General features: G+C 39.9%; 2 protein-coding genes across 7 annotated transcripts in view; one reads left to right on the plus strand and one right to left on the minus strand.

Annotated features, from left to right (window-relative positions):
* Window positions 1-19206, minus strand: part of DST (dystonin) — a 1587602-nt gene that overhangs the window by 572830 nt on the left and 995566 nt on the right. The window lies entirely within an intron of this gene.
* Window positions 1-19206, plus strand: part of ZNF451 (zinc finger protein 451) — a 376340-nt gene that overhangs the window by 241466 nt on the left and 115668 nt on the right. The window contains exons 1-4 of one of the 6 annotated variants that reach the window (XM_050788779.1): window positions 5819-6105; window positions 6677-6760; window positions 10017-10097; window positions 11908-14439. The exons of 1 other annotated variant lie outside the window; for it this stretch is intronic. In XM_050788779.1, coding sequence (XP_050644736.1) covers window positions 6085-6105; window positions 6677-6760; window positions 10017-10097; window positions 11908-14085 — 2364 coding nt within the window. In that variant the 5' untranslated portion in view covers window positions 5819-6084 and the 3' untranslated portion in view covers window positions 14086-14439. Of the gene's footprint in view, window positions 1-5817; window positions 6106-6676; window positions 6761-10016; window positions 10098-11907; window positions 14440-19206 lie in introns of those variants that run through there. 4 more of the 6 variants (XM_050788780.1, XM_050788775.1, XM_050788772.1 and 1 more) reach the window with 4 other exon arrangements.

The following is a 19206-nucleotide window of genomic DNA, read 5'->3' on the forward strand; positions in this document are numbered from 1 at the left end:
TCCCCAAAATGTGATTATAATGGGGTGTCCTCATAATGGGATTATCTTTATTAGGCTGCTACTGAATATGATTGGAACAAGAGGTATGGGAAGTTATACAAATCTATTTTGAAAATTTTGAACATTCAGAATTTTGCTTTGGCCTGGCTTCATGCATTGTTCTTCTTCCATTATTCTTTTTCCTACAGCCTGGCTTAAGAGGGCCTAGGAGATATCAGACTTAATTCTGGTTAAGTTGTATAAAAATGCTTTTCTATGAAAATATTTTTCTCCTTCTTACACCCAAATCCTCTTGACAAAAGTTCTGAGTCAAAGTAGGAAATAAATGGAAAAGAAACATGAGGCAAGACACACAGAGTGTGTAATACTCAAGGAAGAGCAAAAACTTTGGTTCCCAAAGAGGTAAATTTTTGACTCCAGAAAAAGTGTGGGGGTAGTGGTTGAGAGGGGGAAGAAATAATGATTTGTTTTTATTTTTAAGAATTGCCTGTAGAAGCCTTCTCCTCCTGAAAAAACAAAAATACTATCAGTGAGCAGGTGGAGCAAGATGGGCAAGTAGAAGCCTCCACCGATCTTCCTTCCTGCAGGAATACCAAATTTTACAACTATCTACACAAAAAAGCATTTTCGTAAGAACCAAAAATGAGGTGGATGATCACAGTAACTGGTTTTACCTTCACATCACTGAAAAAGGCACTGAGGTGGAGAGAAAAGACAGTCTTGAATTGTTGACACCACCCCTTCCCCATCCACCAGCAGTGGCCACATGGCATAGAGAATCGTGCACTTAGGGGAGGGAGAGCACAGCAACTGGGGGACTTTACGCTGGAACTCAGCGCTGCCAACATGTGGCAGAACTTAGCCTGCGCCCACAGAGGGAGCATTTTATAAAGCCCTAGCAAGAGGGTATTCACCCATCCCAGCAGTTGCAACTGAGTCTTGGCTAGCCTCACAACCACAGGCTAAACTGCTCTGTGATCCTAAATAAACTTGGTAGGCTGTCTAGGCCACAAGGACTGTACCTTCTAGGTACATTGTGGAGCTATACTGGGATTGCAGCCAGTGGATTTAAGGGACACATGACCAAGTCAGAGAGCAGCTGGTGCAGCTAAGGGAGTGCTTGCATCACCCCTGCCCCAACCCCAGGTAGCACAGCTTGCGGGTCCAAAAGAGACCCCTTCCTTCTGTTTGAGGAAAAGAGAAGGAAAAGTGAAGAGGACTTTGCCTTGCAACTTGGATACCAGCTCAGCCACAGCAGGACTGGGTACTGGGTATCAGTCATGAGGCCCCCTTTCCAGGCCCTAGCTCCTGGACAACATTTCTAGACACACCCTGGTCCAGAAGGGAACCCACTGCCTTGAAAGGAAGGACTCAGTCCTGGCAAGATTCATTACCTGCTGACTAAAGAGCTCTTGGGGCCTGAATAATCAGTAGTGGTAACCAAGTAGTACATGCTGTGGGCCTTGGGTGAGACTCTGAGAGGGGCTGGCTTCAGGTGTGACCCAGCTTATTCACAGCTGTGATGGCTACAGTGAGAAACTCCTTCTGCCTGAGAAAAGGAGAGGGAAGTATATAGGGGACTTTGTCTTGCAGCTTAGGTACCAGCTCTACTACAGTGAGGAAGAGCACCAAGTGGGCTCGTGGGGTCCCCATTTCCAGACCTTGGCTTGTGGATGGTATATTTAGCCCAGGGATGGACCTGCCCTGGGCTAGAGGGGAGTCCAATGCTCTAAAGGGTGAGTCCCAGGACTGGTAGCATTAACCACAAGCTGACTAAAGAGCCCTTGAGCATTAAGGGAACATTGGCGGTAGTGTGGCAGTACTCCCTGTAGGCACATGGTGGTGGTGGACATAGGGGGAGGCCCTTCTGCCTGGGGAAAAGGGAGGGAAGAGTGGGAAAGACTTAATCTTGTGGTTTCAGTGCCAGTATAGCTGCAGTAGAAGAGAGCCACCAGGTATATTTCTAAAGTTTCTGAATCTAGTCCCTGGGTCCTGGACATCATCTCTGGACCCACCTGGGGCTCAGGGGAACTTGCCACCCTGAAGGGAAGGACACAAGACTGGCTGGCTTCACTACTTGTTGATTGTAGAGCCCTGGAGACTTCAGCAAATATAGGAGGCAGCCAGGTAGTGGTTACAGCAGGCCGTAGGTAAGACTCAGTACTATGCTTGCCTCAGGTTTGACCCAGCCCAGCTTCAGTAGTGGTGGCCACAGCTTATGTCACCCCTCATCTAGCTTTGGGAAGCTCAGCACAGAGGGAGGACTCTGGGAGAAACTAAGGGAGGAGAGCAAGAGTCTTTGTTTGGTAATCCAGATAATTTTTCTGGATCTTATTCAAGACCACCAAGGTGGTACCTCTATGAGTCTGCAAGAACTACAGTGTTACTGGGCTTGGGGTGCCCTTAATGTTGATATGGCTGCAGTGACCAAAAACTTAGATTACAACATCCAAGTCCCTTCAAATACCTGGAAAGCCTTTTCAAGGTGGAGGTGTACAAACTAGCCCAAACTGTGAAGACAACAATAAATACCCAACTCTTTGATGCCAAGACAGCAAGGAACATACACAAGCATCAAGATCACTTTGGAAAACACAACCTCACCAAATAAACTAAATAAGGTAGCAGGTGCCAATCCCAGAGAGACAGAGATATGTGACGTTTCAGACAGAGAATTCAAAATAGCTGTTTTGAGAAAACTCAAAGAAATTCAAGCTAACACAGAAAAGGGATTCAGAATCCTATCAGGCAAATTTAATCAAGAAATTGAAATAATTAAGTAGAATCCAGCAGAAATTCGGGAGTTGAAAAATGTAATTGACATACCGAAGTCTCTTAGTAGTAGAGTTGATCAAACAGAAGAAAGAATAAGTGAACTTGAAGACAGGTTACATGAAAATATACAGTCAGAGAGGACAAAAGAAAGAAGAACAAAAAAGAATGAAGCACACCTACAAGACCTAGAAAATAGCCTCAAAAGTGCACATCTAAGAGGTATTGGCCTTAAAGGAAAGCTAGAGAGAGAGAGACAGGGGTAGAAAGTTTATCCAAAGGGGGCAGGCACGGTGGTTCACGCCTGTGATCCCAGCACTTTGGGAGGCTAAGGCAGGTGGATCAGGTCAGGAGTTCAAGACCAGCCTGGCAAACATGGCAAAACCCTGTCTCAACTAAAACTACAAAAATTAGCCAGGCATGATGGCAGCTGCCTGTAATCTCAGCTACTCAGGAGGCTGAGGCAGGAAAATCACTTGAACCTGACAGATGGAGGTTGCAGTGAGCTGAGATTGCGCCACTGCACTCCAGCCTGGGCGACAGAGCGAGACTTCATCTCAAAAAACAAAAAAAAAAAAAAAAAAAAAAAAAAAAAAGAGAGAGAGAGAGAGAAAGTTTATCCAAAGGGATAATAACAGAGAACTTTCCAAAACTAGGGAAACATACTATTATCCAAGTACAAGAAGATTATAGAACATCAAGCAGATTTAACCCAAAGAAGATTACCTCAAGGCACTTAAAATCAAACTCTATGTTTAAGAGACATAACTTAAAGTAATAAAAGCCTTCTATGACAAGCTCATAGCCAACATTATACTGAACAGGGAAAAGTTGAAAGCATTCCCCCTGAGAACTGGAATAAAACAAGGATGTCCACTTTCACCACTTCTGTTCAACATAGTACTGGAAGTCCTAGTCAGAGCAATCAGACAAGAGAAAGAAATAAAGGGCATCCAAATTGGTAAAGACGAAGTCAAACTGTTGCTGTTTGCTGATGATATGATCATATACCTAGAAAACCCTAAAGACCCATCCAAAAAGCTCCTAGAACTGGTAAAAGAATTCAGTAAAGTTTCAAGATACAAAATTAATGTCTAAAATCGGTAGCTCTGCTATACCAACAGCAACCAAGCTGAGAATCAAATCAACAACTCAACCCCTTTTACAATAGCTATAAAAATTAAATACATAAATACAATAAGGTACTTAAGAATATACCTACCCAAAGAGGTGAAGAACCTCTACAAGGAAAACTACAAAACACTGCTGAAAGAAATCATAGACGACACAAACAAATGGAAACACATCCCATGCTCATGGATGGCCAGAATCAATATTGTGAAAACGATCATACTGCCAAAAGCAATCTACAAACTCAGTGCAATTCCCATCAAAATACTACCATTATTTTTCACAGAACTAGGAAAAACAATTCTAAAATTCATATGGAACCAAAAAAGAGCCCACATAGCCAAAGCAAGACTAAACAAAAACAAGAAATCTAGAGGCATCACATTACCCAACTTCAAACTATATACAAAGCCATAGTCACCAAAACAGCATAGTGCTGGTAATAAAAATAGGCACATAGACCAACAGAATAGAATAGAAACCCAGAAATAAAACCAAATACTTGTAGCCAACTGATCTTCAGCAAAGCAAACAAAAACATAAAGTGGGGAAAGGAAACCCTTTTCTGCAAATGATGCTGGGATAATTGGTGACCCACATGCTGAATTAAACTGGATCTTCATCTCTCACCTTATACAAAAATCAACTCAAGTGCATCGAAGACTTAAATCTAAGACCTGAAACCATGAAAATTGTACAAGATAATACCGGAAAAAACCTAGACATTGGCTTAGGTAAGGACTTCGTGACCAAGAACCCAAAAGCAAATGTAACAGAAACAAAGAAAAATAGACGAGACTTAAACTAAAAAGCTTCTGCACAGCAAAAGAAATAATCAGCAGAGTTAACAGACAACCCACTGAGTAGGAGAAAATCTTCACAATCTATACATCCGACAAAGGACTAATATCAAGAATCTACAAAGAACTCAAACAAATCAGCAAGGAAAAAAAAAACCCATTGAAAAGTGGGCTTAGGACATGAATAGACAACTCTCAAAAGAATATATGCAAATGGCCAACAAACATATGGAAAAAATGCTCAACATGGCTAATTTTCAGGAAAATGTAAATCAAAACTACAATGCGATTCCACCTTACTCCTGCAAGAATGACCATAATCAAAAAACCAAAAAATAACAGATGTTGGCATGGATGTAGTGAAAAGGGAACACTTTCACACTGTTAGTAGAAATGTAAGCTAGTACAACCATTGTGGAAAACAGTGTGGAGATTCTTTAAAGAACTAAAAGTAGATCTACGATTTGATCCAGCAAGCTTACTACTAGGAAATGCAATACCCACAGAAGTCATTATACAAAAAAGATTCTTGCACATGCATATTTATAGCAGCATAATTTGTAATTGCATAAATATAGAACCATCCTAAATGCCCATCAATCAACAAGAGAATAAATAAAATGGTGTATACACACACACACACACACACACACACACCCACCATGGAAGAGAACTCAGCCATAAAAAAGAGCAAATAATGGTATTCACAGCAACCTGGATGGAACTGGAGACTACTATTCTAAGTAATGTAACTCAGGAATGGAAAATCAAATGTTGTATGTTCTCACTCATAAGTGGAAGCTAAGCTATGAGAACACAAAGGCGTAAGAATGATACACAGGACTTTGGGGATTCAGGGGAAAGGGTAGGAGGGGGTGAGGGATTAAAGACATTGGGTACAGGGTACACTGCTTGTTCACCTTCGAAGACACCTTCGCTGTAGTTCAGAGTCCTTTTCCATTCTATTTTAGTAGAGCAACAGCGAAGGAAGACACCTACTAAACAGCGAAGGAAGACACCTTCGCTGTAGTTCAGACTCCTTTTCCATTCTTCATCCACGCGCGGGGGAGTCGCGCGCCGCGGTCGCCCGGCGGGTAGGAACTACCATCCCAGCATCCTACGCGGCGCAGGGAAGGAAGCCCGGGAATGAGAGAAAGCGGCTCTGAGGGGATAGCGGGCCAGTGAGGGCCGCCCGTGTTTTGAAGCGGTTTTCGTCTCTTTCCGCTGGGGGCCTCGGAGCTCACGCTGGGGCGGGTCCCGGTAGCGCGAGGCGGTGCAGGGCGGGAAGGGGAGTCGTGGCGGCTGCGGCGGCGGGGACAGCAGCGACGGCGGCGGCAGGGACAGCAGGAGCAGTGGTGCTGTCAGCACGGCCGTCGGAGACATGGGAGACCCGGGGTCGGAGGTGAGTAGTCGAGTGAGGGCCCTGGCGTTCTCAGAGGCGAACCGCGAAGGGTTTGTGTTTTCTGCGGTCTGAGGCCTGGTGCTCCATCGCAGCCTCTGGGCGAGACCTCTCCAGCCTCTTGGGCCGAGCCCAGCTCTGGGGCCTGGTGCGTGTCTGAGCGAGGAACCCGCAGCAACAATGGCCGCCCGTCCCCCCGCACGGGGCCCGGCGTTCGTTGTGGCCCCCGCTGGGCCAGTGGGAGCGACGTTTTAAGGCAGGATTGCCCTTCGGTGTTGAGCTTGCGTTCCTTCTTCTGGAGTAGATAAGGGGAATTCCAGAGTCCTTCTTCTGGAGTAGATAAGGGGAATTCTGAGAGGCTGGTACTGCGTTTTCAGCGTTGAGTCCCTGCAGCTCCGCACATGCTGTGGCAAGAGCCGATTGCTCGAGTTCTGTTCCTGGTCGGGTTTGCGTGAAATTGTGCTCAGTTCGTTTTCCTCAAGAGCTCTTTGTTTTTAATTGTTCCTTTCGGAAACGCTCTCTTCCTACAAGAATGTGGCTGAACAGATAAGCATGTTTTGGCTTGTTTTTATAGATAATAGAATCTGTCCCTCCAGCTGGCCCTGAGGCATCTGAGTCAACAACGGATGAAAATGAAGACGACATTCAGTTTGTCAGTGTAAGTAGCAACTGATGATTGGGTTTTTCCCAGAGTAAAAGACTATGGTGAGCCCTTATGTAATTTTACCTCACCTGGTCATTTAATGTTTATGAGTGTCTAATACATGCTAGACACTGTGGAGCATGGCACAGGATTGGGATCTTTACCAAAAGAGCTGTCTGAGCCACCCCCGTAGCCATCACAAAGAGCATGGCCTAAAGAACGTGCTGTACACTTAATCTCACCCACTACCTTTCATTTAGACTTAAGATAAAACGCTGGTCTCTAAGACGCTGTTTTGAAATGGAGCAAGAGTAACTTCTAAAGGCGACACAGAGGAAGGAGCAGCTAATGATGAGCAAGGTCGTAGAAAACAGGAAGGGTTGCGAGAGCCCAGAATCTTAGCGTTATGGTGCTTCTAACATGAAGGCAAATAGCTTGAAGATTTCGCTAACCTCTGAGATCATCATGTTACAGCATAGTACGGTTGATGCTCATAATGAAGAATCCTGCATCACTGGGAACATGCTCTATTTTTCTGAGTTTCTTCCCTTTGGGACAGTAGTTTTCAAGCCTTAGTAAGTATAGACAGGCAGATTCCTGGGCCCCGCTGCAGACCTACCGAATCAGAATTTCAAGGTGGGGCCTAGGAATTCTCATTTTCAGACAAGTGCAGGGACATGTGGATTTCTGAGCACACTTTGTACAGCATTGGTTTCCAAAGCAGAAGGGGGTGTTTTATGATGTATTTTGGGATGATTTTCATCCATAGTTATTGGAGTTTTAGAAAGGCTTTGTGTAAAGTGGTATCTCAGCTACTAGGCAGAAAATAGTTCTGTCCCAAACTCCTCTTTTGGAATGCCGTAGTTAGTTGCAGTTTGGTATTCAAGCTGTAGAAGTTTTCTTTAATGGAGTGTCTAATGTTTCTGTGTTTTTTAGTTTTTGTAGGTTTAGGGTGACTTTGTAAGTCACTTGTTTTTTAAATTAAAATTTCCTCCCTAAACATTGTTTTGTTAACATCGTTGTTTTCGTTTTGTGTAGAAGTTCTTTATACTGTCACTTTCTGGACATTTTTCCCAATTAATATTGTGTGTATATTTTGTTCCTGACATTTGGTAACCTTTCTAAATATTGATGGTACCAAGGGGTATTATTTGCCTACTCTGCCTTCACGGTTATGGAGTAAGCAATGTAACTCGAAATCGAAGAGCAGTGGTTTCTGTTTTTTTTTAACGAGAAACATTTGGGAAGAGGATTTCATGGGTCTTTAGGAAAAATAATTTTGGTTCCTCTTAACTGGTATAAAAACAGGAATAATTGGGACAGATGATCTTGATGAGTTTTTGTGCATCTGTATGTAGAAGTGACACTCGTCTGATTCATGATCCATGTATCGTTGAGAAACACAGATGGGCTGTACAAAATTAAGTTTGGAAAAGTAAATAGGTATAGATTTGTGTAATATCCTGAGGAACAAATCACTATATTTTAAATTCTGAGTTAATATATAGGCTGTGTTTAGCTGAGGTTTAAATTACTTTAAATTCTATTTTAAATATAAATATTCTTCTGCATCTTTTCATAAAATATTTTGTGTATCCAGCATGATAGAACCCTTTATATTTAACCCTGTTCAAAATAGAGGATCAAAGGTTTGACAGCTCTTATATGGAAAAGTGACTTACATGCTGTCAGTGTAATTGCAGTACCAGAAAGAACATAGTAAAACATCCCTGTTGCATTTCAGTGGTGCCACGTAAAAGACAATAACTTAATTCTACTTTAAAATGCACTCAGACAACTTTCCTTTGTAACCCCATCCTATACTGGGCTCTACCAGGATATGCTTATTTCTCTGTGTTTTTTATAGTACCATCCAGTAAAGATGCAATGCTGCTGGGTATAGTTCTCTATTTGTGGGTTCTTCATATTAAAAGAAAAAAAAATGTGTTACGTCTTGATATATTCTGCTTTGGATTCCTTAGTCTTTTCATATAAATGTTGATTATCCAGGCTTCATTCTGCGTTGTGGCACAGAATCCTCTTTGTGTTCTGTCATGTACCTAGCCTCCAAAATAAACAATATGCTGAAAGAAAGGAATGATGAAAGATTTGGGGATATAAAAAGAGCCCTTACCTTGATGTAAATTTTATTGAAATATAGTACATATACAGGGAAGTTTACTTCCTCCTTGCCATCGCTATTTTTGTACCACATTGCTATTTGTCTAGATTGATTATCTTGTTTGTATTCTTCCCACATACTCTCCTATGTGGTTAACCTTCTTGAAACAGCTCTAATAATGTTCCCATCTTGATGTTATTTATTGATTCCTTTGCCTATAGAATAAAATCTAGACTTTTGACTAGGGCATTTATGGCCTGGTCTATGATGAGGGTAGTGTATATGTAAAGAAAGGATCAAGAAGATTCAGAGTTTGATGTTTGGCTGTATAGTGATGTGGAGGATAAAGCAGGGTTATCAAAGACCTTCGTTATTTTGAAGTTAGCTATCTAAGAGATTACTGATAATCGTTTCAGTTAAAAAAAAAATTGTACTATGAAATCTATATCTTTTTTTTTTTAATGAGGTAGAGCCAGGGGTGGGTTTTTCACTGTGTTGCCCAGGCTGGAGTTGAACTCCTGGGCTCAAGTGATCCTCCTGCCTCAGCCTCCTGAGCAGCTGAGACTGGCACTGTGCCTAGCTGAAATCTGTATCTTTTTAAATCAATGTCTGTGCTATTTCCCATTTTGAAAGGAATCTACATGCAGGAACATTATTACATGTTAATGTACTCTGACTCTTTTCCCATGCTTTTTTTTTTTTTTTTTGAGACAGTGTCTTGCTCTAAATTTTATCTAGGCTGGAATGTGATGGCATAATTATAGCTCACTGTAGCCCCACCTTCCTAGGCTCCAGTGATCCTCGCACCTCAGCCTCCCAAGTAGCTGGGATTACAGGTGTGAGCCACCACACCCATCTGATTTTTTATTTTTGTAGAGTTGGGGTCTCACTATGTTGCCCGGGCTGGTCTTGAACTTCTGAGCTCAAGTGATCCTCCTGCCTTGGCCTCCCAGTGTGCTAGGATTACAAGTATGAGCCATTGCTCCCAGCCCCTTTGCCCCTTTTGTTTCTAATTAGTCTGTGCCACTTGCAAGATTTTCTTGAGAATCTTTGCCGATTCCAACTAAAAAAATCTCCCACTAATTGTTAAATTTAAGTTTAATTTGAATGATTGTTCATGACTTGTAAATTTGCCCACTTCCTTTTTAGGAAGGACCATCGAGACCTGTTCTTGAATACATCGATCTGGTCTGTGGTGATAATGAAAACCCTAGCACCTATTATAGTGATGTAAGCACATTATATTTGTGTTTGTTCAGTTTTCTTGTTAAGTGCAGTAGTGTGTTGGAGGTGGCTTGAACTGGATCATAAGAACTAATTGTTGGCCAGGCATGGTGGCTCTCGCCTGTAATCCCAGCACTTTGGGAGGCTGAGGCGGTTGGACCACTTGAGGCCAGGAGTTCGAGACCAGCCTGGCCAACAAGGTGAAACCACCGTCTCTACTAAAAATACAAAAAATTAGCCAGGCATGGTGGCACGTGCCTATAATCCCTGCTACTCGGGAGGCTGAGGCAGGAGAATAGCTTGAACCTGGGAGGTGAAGGTTGCAGTGAACCGAGATTGTGCTATTGCGCTCCACCCTGGGCAACAGAGCAAGACTCCATCTCAAAAAAAAAAAATCTAGTTGTTAAACTTTCAGAAATTTTGTGAGCTGATTGTAAACAGAGCAGTTATTACAAATTAAAGTATATAAATGTACAAGTACATAAATGTTCATTATATTTAACGTAATACTTAATACATCATTTCTTGCTATCTGTGCACTTGAGGTTATTTGCATCTATTGGTAGAAAAACTATTAATAAATAGTGTCCTGCTGCAGTATTGGTAGAACATTATCCCATTGTAATCAGTAAAATACAAACTAGAGTTTGAGTTATTATTTGTTGATTAAATTTAAGAAAGTGAAGGATAGAATGTTAATGCAGATTAAATTTTAAAGTGTGATGTGTCTCTGCTAGACTAAATGCGATACAAAAAATTGAGGAAGTTGCTTTGCAATATTCCAAAACTCAGCCAGGCGTGGTGGCTCACACCTATAATCCCAGCCCTTTGGGAGGCCAAGGCTGGCAGATCACTTGAGGTCAGGAGTTCGAGACCAGCCTGCCCAATATAGTGAAACCTCATCTCTACCAAAGATACAAAAATTAGCCGGGCATGGTGGTGCATGCCTATAGTCCCAACTAATCAGCTGGTGTGGTGGCGTGTGCCTATAATTTCAGCTACTCGGGAGGCAGAGACATGAGAATTGCTTGAACCCGGGAGGTGGAGGTTACAGTGCACTGAGATCGCACCACTGCACTCCAGCTGGGGTGACACAGCAAGACTCCATCTCAAAAAAAAAAAAAATTTTTTTAACTCTTCATTAGTTCAGAAGGATGTTGATGTCATTGATGAATGAGTAGAACTCTAATATATGTCTTTATTGTTTCACTTTCATCTTATTCATTAATGTAATTGAAAATATTATCCACCCTTCATGTTGCTACTACAGTCAGCCCTTCATATACTGTGGGTTCCACATCCGTGGATTCAGCCAACTGTAGATGGAAAATATTTTTTAAAATAATAAATAAAAATACAATAATAAAATACACATTAAAAAGTAATATAAAAACTATTTTGTGGCATATTATATTAAGTATTAAAAATAATCTAGAAATGACTTAAAGTATACGGGAAGATATGCAAAGGTTGAGTGCAAATACTTCATTTTATACAAGGGACTTGAGCATGGGAGGATGTTGCTATGGGGAGGTGCAAATAGCATACTTATTTGCAAATCATATGACCAACCTTTTTGCTAATTGGATGATAATAATTCATAGTCAAATTTTGTGAAACTGTTGTTGGTTGTAGAATTTTAAAAATTAATAGTGGTTTTTTCAAGAAATAGCAAGTTATATTGATATTATAGATATAAACTGAAAATCAGGTTAAATGTTGAAGTTTAAAATTTATTTCCAAAATTAGATAAAGAATAAGAGAACTTTTTACATTATTTTTGAATTTTACTTACATATGTAAAATTATTTTTCAGATTCTATTTCCTAAAATGCCAAAACGACAGGGTGATTTTTTGCATTTTTTAAATATGAAGAAGGTGAAAACAGACACAGAAAATAATGAAGTGAGCAAAAATCATTGTGAATTGTCTAAGGCAAAGGAACCACATTTCGAGTATATTGAACAACCAATCATTGAAGAAAAGCCATCACGTTCATCAAAGGAAGAAATAGATAATCTTGTGCTTCCAGATTGTTGGAATGAAAAACAAGCATTTATGTTTACAGAGCAATACAAATGGCTTGAAATAAAAGAAGGTAAATTAGGATGTAAGGATTGTTCAACAGTTCGGCATTTGGGATCGAAAGCAGAAAAGCATGTCCATGTGTCCAAGGAATGGATTGCATATTTAGTAACCCCTAATGGCAGTAATAAAACTACTAGGCAAGCTTCTCTACGAAAAAAAATTAGGGAACATGATGTTTCTAAAGCCCATGGTAAAATTCAGGATTTGTTAAAGGAATCAACAAATGATTCAATTTCTAATTTAGTGCATAAACAAAATAATAAAAATATTGATGCTACTGTAAAAGTTTTCAATACTGTTTACAGTTTAGTAAAACATAATAGACCTTTATCTGATATTGAGGGGGCAATAGAATTACAGGAAAAAAATGGAGAGGTAAATTGTTTGAATACACGTTACAGTGCAACAAGAATAGCAGAACATATTGCAAAAGAAATGAAGATGAAGATATTTAAGAATATTATAGAAGAGAATGCCAAAATCTGTATCATAATTGATGAGGCATCTACAGTTTCAAAGAAAAGCACCCTAGTGATTTATCTCCAGTGCACAATTCAGTCAGCTCCTGCACCTGTTATGTTATTTGTGGCTTTAAAAGAATTGGTGTCAACTACAGCAGAGTATATTTTCAATACATTATTGACTACTTTAAATGATTGTGGTTTTACAAATGAATATTTGAAAGCAAATTTAATTGCATTTTGTTCTGATGGTGCTAATACAATCCTGGGAAGAAGGTCTGGAGTAGCTACAAAATTGTTAGAAAATTTTCCTGAAATCATCATTTGGAACTGTTTAAATCATCGATTACAATTGTCACTTGATGATTCTATATCTGAAATAAAACAAATTAATCATTTTAAAATATTTCTTGATAAAATTTATTCTATTTATCATCAACCTAATAAAAATCAAACCAACCCTCTAGGAACTGTAGCTAAAGAACTTGAAACTGAAATTATTAAAATTGGTCGGGTAATGGGACCAAGATGGGCAGCATGTAGTTTACAAGCTGCTACTGCTGTATGGCATGCATATCCTATATTATATATGCATTTTTCTCATTCTTTCTGTGGTTTGGCAAAGAGATTAGCTAACATTAATTTCTTACAAGACCTTGCTTTAATGATTGACATTCTTGAAGAATTTTCAGTACTTTCAACTGCATTACAGTCAAGATCAACTAATATTCAGAAAGCACAAAAATTGATCAAACGTACCATAAGAGCTTTGGAAAATTTAAAAATTGGTACTGGAAAGTATGAATCTCAAATTGAAGATTTGATCAAGTCAGATAAGTTTAAAGATATTCCATTTAATAAAAACAATAAATTTAATGCTCTTCCTAGGAATATATTACTAGACAATATAATTCAGCACATGAACCTACGCCTTTTATCTGACGGAAACCATGAAAGTATTTTTAATTACTTTGATTTGCTAGAACCTTCTACATGGCCTTATGAAGAAATAACTTCACCATGGATAGCTGGTGAAAAAAAATTATTTCATTTGTGTGAAATTTTAAAATGTGAAGTTGATTTGAATGATTTTCGGGAATTTGTAAATAATAATATAAAATCAAACAATGTTTCAATTCCTGCAACTATACAAAAAGCTAAAAAGATAGTTAGCACCATTGCAATCAATAGTGCTGAAGCTGAAAGGGGTTTCCATTTAATGAACATAATTTGTACAAGGGTGAGAAATAGTTTGACAATAGATCATGTGTCAGATTTAATGACAATAAATTTATTGGGGAAAGAACTAGCAGATTGGGATGCAACACCATTTGTAAAATCCTGGTCAAATTGCAACCACAGGTTGGCTACAGATACAAGAGTTCGGCAAAAGTCAACAAAAGTCTTCCATGAGAATCAATTGGCTTTATGGAACTTACAATAGAATATTGTATATGTTTTTTATCATCTGTAAATTATGTACTGCACATCCTTTATGTACATAAAGTTTTTTTTTTTTTTTGGAAAGCCAGTTAAACTTTTGTCAGCACGTTGCTGTTTAAAAGGCGTTCTCTAAGAAGATAATCTTGAAGATTGGTTTTAGGAGCTATAGGTTTTTAGACATTGGCCCATGTTTCCTAGAATGGGTCATAATACGTATTCCATGAAGTTCTGTACAGAACAAACACTATTTATAATTTTGTACTGTTTTACTTTAAGGATGCAAAAAATAACAGGACTCAGATAAGTTCTAAGCCCTGGAGGTTATATCAAATAAAAGAGAAATGGAATAAAAACTATAAGCCTTTTGGCTCTTGTCTTTCTCATTTCCATATCTGTGCTATCTAGTATGGTAGCCACTAGCTACATGTGGCTGATCAGCTTAAGGACTAAAAGTAAAATTTTAATGTATTTAATTTTACCTAAGAAAACTGAAACGATGTAAAATATTTTTCTGCTTAGCTTTACTGTTTTTCAGGTAGACATTTTACTCTGTTACCTTGCATAAGATATGGTTGTTGTAGTGTGCCTGTCAAACTTGTGTGTCATTTCCAATATTGAATATAAACGTATTGCTCATAGATATGATACTGCTGTCAGCAGATGGATTCAATGCAAGTTATTTTTTCTATGAATTGATGTAACATCATGTGTATCAGAATATTTTATGCAAACAACAGGAATTACAGTGATTCCTGTGTAAATTGTAACTGGTAATTGAAATACTTATTTTAATCATGATTAAATTATTTTTCTAGTTTACACATGAATATGAGCAAATTTTTAAATTTAAAATGAAGGCATACTGAAAAAGAATCAAGTGGAGATGCAGAACCTAGTACAACTGGAACAGTAAAGAGACTCGAAGGTATGTTGCAGATTTGACAATGAATGGCAATTGCAGTTTGCTGTGGCAGAGCAAAACAAGCTGCTGTTTAAGAAACAATTAAAGATGAAGTAGGAAAATTGAGACTTCAGCAGATGTAGAATGAATTGGGTAAATTATATTTCATATGCCAAAAAGAATCAATGAAATTAAGTCACCTGAAATCAGAATTAACAAGAGTTTTTAAAAACAATTTTAGAAGGAACTAAAGTTGTAAGTTTGGCCAGATGTGAAATAGCTGAGATTCTTTTTTTGTTGTTATTTTTTTCAAGAAGGAGTTTCGCTCTTGTTCCCCAGGCTGGAGTGCAATGGCGCAGTCTTGGCTCACTGCAGCCTCCGCCTCCCGGGTTCAAGCGATTCTCCTCCCTCAGCCTCCCAAGTAGCTAGGATTACAGGTGTGGTGCCACCACACCTGGCTAATTTTGTTGTTGTTGTTGTTGAGACAAAGTCTCACTCTGTCACCCAGGCTGGAGTGCAGTGGTGCAGTCTCGGCTCACTGCAACTTCCACCTCCCGGGTTCAAGCAATTCTCCTGCCTCAGCCTCACAAGTAGCTGGGATTACAGGTGCCCGCCACCATGGCTGGCTAATTTTTTGTATTTTTAGTAAAGATGGAGTTCCGCCTTTTTGGCCAGGCTGGTCTCAAAAGTCCTGACCTCAGGTGATCCGCCCATCTCGGCCTCCCAAAGTGCTGGGATTACAAGAGTGAGCCACCATGCCCAGCAGAATAGCTGAGATTCTTGCGTGAAAGAATTAGGGGGTTTTTTTGGATGGGAGAGGGGAAGGTCTTGCTATATCACCCAGGCTGGACTGCAATGGCTCGCTGCAGCCTCTTCCTCCTGGGCTCAAGCAGTCCTCCCACCTCACCCCTGAGTAGCTGGGAATACAGGTACATGCCACCACACCCAGCTAATTTTTATATCTTTCTGTAGAAATGGGGTTTTGCCATGTTGCCCAGGTTGATATTGAATTCCTGGGCTCAAGCAGCCTTCCTGCCTTGGCCTCCCAAAGTGCTGGGATTATAGGCATGAACCACCATGCCTGGCCGAGGACTAGTTTTAAATAGATAAATGTGAAAATATTTCAGTTGACGAAATTGTTAGAAAATTATGAGTAAAAGCCTAAATAAGATGTGTTATTAAAAAGAACAAGGCCTTGCCGGGCGTGGTGGCTCATGCCTGTAATCCCAGCACTTTGGGAGGCCGAGGCAGGTGGATCACAAGGTCAGGAAATCGAGACCATCCTAGCTAACATGGTGAATCCCATCTCTACTACAAAAAATTAGCCAGGCGTGGTGGCATGTGCCTGTAGTCCCAGCTACTTGGGAGACTGGGGTAGGAGAATCGCTTGACTCCAGGAGGCAGAGGTTGCAGTGAGTCGAGATCACACCACTGCACTCCGGCCTGTGTGACGGAGTGAGGCTTTGTCTCAAAAAAAAAAAAAAAAAAAAAAAAATACAAGGCTTTTTGTTAAGCCACCAAACAATTGCTTTTAGAATATAGGACCTAGCAATATTAAAGATTAATTGATTCTAAATCTGAAAAATCATAAGTACATTTCTGTAGTTTTAGAACAGTTTCATAATTTGAGAAACTACCCAACTAACACACTATGTTGTGTCTCATAGGACTTAAAAATTATGAAGAAATGATTTCAACTGATGGCTTCAAAAGTCAAGTTTATGGCCGGGTGCAATGGCTCACACCTGTAATCCCAGCACTTTGGGAGGCCGAGGTGGGTGGATCACCTGAGGTCAGGAGTTTGAGACTAGCCTCACCAACAAAGTGAAACCCCACCTCTACTAAAAATACAAAAATTAGCCAGGCATGGAGGCAGGTGCCTGTAGTCCCAGCTACTCGGGAGGCTGAGACAGGAGAATTGCTTGAACCCGGGAGGCGGAGGTTGCAGTGAGTCAAAATTGCGCCACTGCGCTCCAGCCTGAGCGATGGAGCGAGACTCCATCTCAAAAAAAAAAAAGGCAAATTTATGCAGCTTTTTTTTAATAATTAACTTTTAATTATTATTATCATTATTATTATTTTGAGACAGGGTCTTACTTTGTCGCCCAGGCAGTGGCACGATCTTGGCTCACTGCAACCTCTGCTTCTAGGCTCAAGTGATCCTCCCACCTCAGCTTCCCAAGTAATAGGGATTACAGGCACATGCCACCACCATCGGCTAGTTTTTGTATTTTTGGTAAAGACAAGGTTTCCCCATGTTGCCCAGGCTAGCCTCAAACTCCCTGGTTCAAGTGATCCACCTGCCTTGGCCTCCCAAAATGCCCATAGTACAGGCATCTGCGCCCATCTCATGATAGTACACTGCGCCCATCTCATGCAACTGTTTTAAAATCTCTACCCATGTTATAACAGTTTCAGCTACCATCCTGGCGAACATGGTGAAACCCCGTCTCTACTAAAAATACAAAAAGAAATTAGCCGGGCGTGGTGGCGGGCGCCTGTAGTCCCAGCTACTCCGGAGGCTGAGGCAGGAGAATGGCGTGAACTCGGGAGGCGGAGCTTGCAGTGAGCCGAGATCGCGCCACTGCACTCCAGTCTGGGCAACAGAGCGAGACTCCGTCTAAAAAAAAAAAAAAAAAACAAAAAAAAAACAAAAAAACCAGTTTCAGCTAAATGAGAAAAAAACTACTTTCTGTCACAATAAATGGCACTCCAGCTAAGTTAGGTTAAAAAAAATCAGATTCCATTAGAATTTTAAAACAAACTTGATGTTTCTGTTATTTCTTCATTCCACTAAATGATATGGTTTGACAATATTTATGCTCAGTTTTTTAAAAATAGTCTCTACAACAAATTGTCACTTGTTGGGTACAATTAAGTGCTCATTGTATAAGTGCACATGGTACAAATCAACACCAGCTTATAGGATTGCGGAAAGAATTAAGAGATTAATTTAGTGATCTTATGTACCCTGTCGGTCATATTGTGGAGGAGCTCTACAAAACTTACTGTACTGTTAACTCCAAGATTTTCTCCAGTAACGGGAATGCTAGCCAGATGTTTAATAATCAAAGACCAAAAATGGCAGTTTAATTTTTCTACCCAATATCCTATGGCATATGAATGATCTAAATTTGAAGCTCCAAGGATAGGAAAAAGCTTACATGTGCCTGTCCTAGACAAGTACTAGAGTTTATATTGAAATCAAAACTTCTAAAAATAAAAATCAGTAAGATTAATTTTACTCATTTTTCTAACATGAGTCAGTATGCTTGAATTTTTCATTGTATTTGATAATGTCATGTAAATTTACTGTAAAAACTAAGAAAAAATTTTAAAATGCATTATTGATTAAATTTAGGGTTGCTTTTCAGTATACTCAGTAACTCTGAAGTCAGTGTTAACAGTACTGAGCTTACATAAGATTTATTGAATTTACCTAACTTAGGCAAATGTTTTCAAACTGATATGCTTTTGGTCCGAAGTCAAATCAATTATTTTGAAAAAGATAAATGGGATTTTTTTTAGTGTGGATATGAAAAATAAAAGAAAATGATAACTATGTTTGGAACAATTTGGGTTTGTGAGTCTACTTTGTCATCTGTGAATTTTATGAAATGTATATACACTCAAGTATGATGAAAACAGGAATTGAGATGTGCCTTAGGTGTGAAATACACATTAGATTTTAAAGACTTAACGTGCAAATTATCACATTTATTAACTATGTTGATAATATGTTGAAATAATATTTTGGATATATTTGGTTAAATAAAATAATCACTGTATTTTAGAATTACATATGTGGGCCAGGCACAGTGGCTCACACCTGTAATCTCAGCACTTTGCGAGGCAGAGGTGAGCGGATCATGAGGTCAGGGGATCGAGACCATCCTGGCTAACATGGTGAAATCCCATCTCTACTAAAAATATAAAAAATTAGCCGGGCGTGGTGGTGGGCGTCTGCAGTCCCAGCTACTCAGGAGGCTGAGGCGGGAGAATAGCATGTACCCAGGAGGTGGAGCTTGCAGTGAGCCGAGATCACCCCACTGCACTCCAGCCTGGGTGACAGAGCGAGACTCCGTCTCAAAAAAAAAAAAAAAAAAAAAAAAAAAATTACATATGTGGCTTGCAGTATAGTTGTATTAGAGAGCACTACCCTATATGATAGTTATTCTCAAAACCAAGTTTCACCAATCTAGACCTTACTGTTGACTTCAG

The sequence above is a fragment of the Macaca thibetana genome, chromosome 4 (assembly GCF_024542745.1).
Source record: "Macaca thibetana thibetana isolate TM-01 chromosome 4, ASM2454274v1, whole genome shotgun sequence".
Lineage (NCBI taxonomy): Eukaryota > Metazoa > Chordata > Mammalia > Primates > Cercopithecidae > Macaca > Macaca thibetana.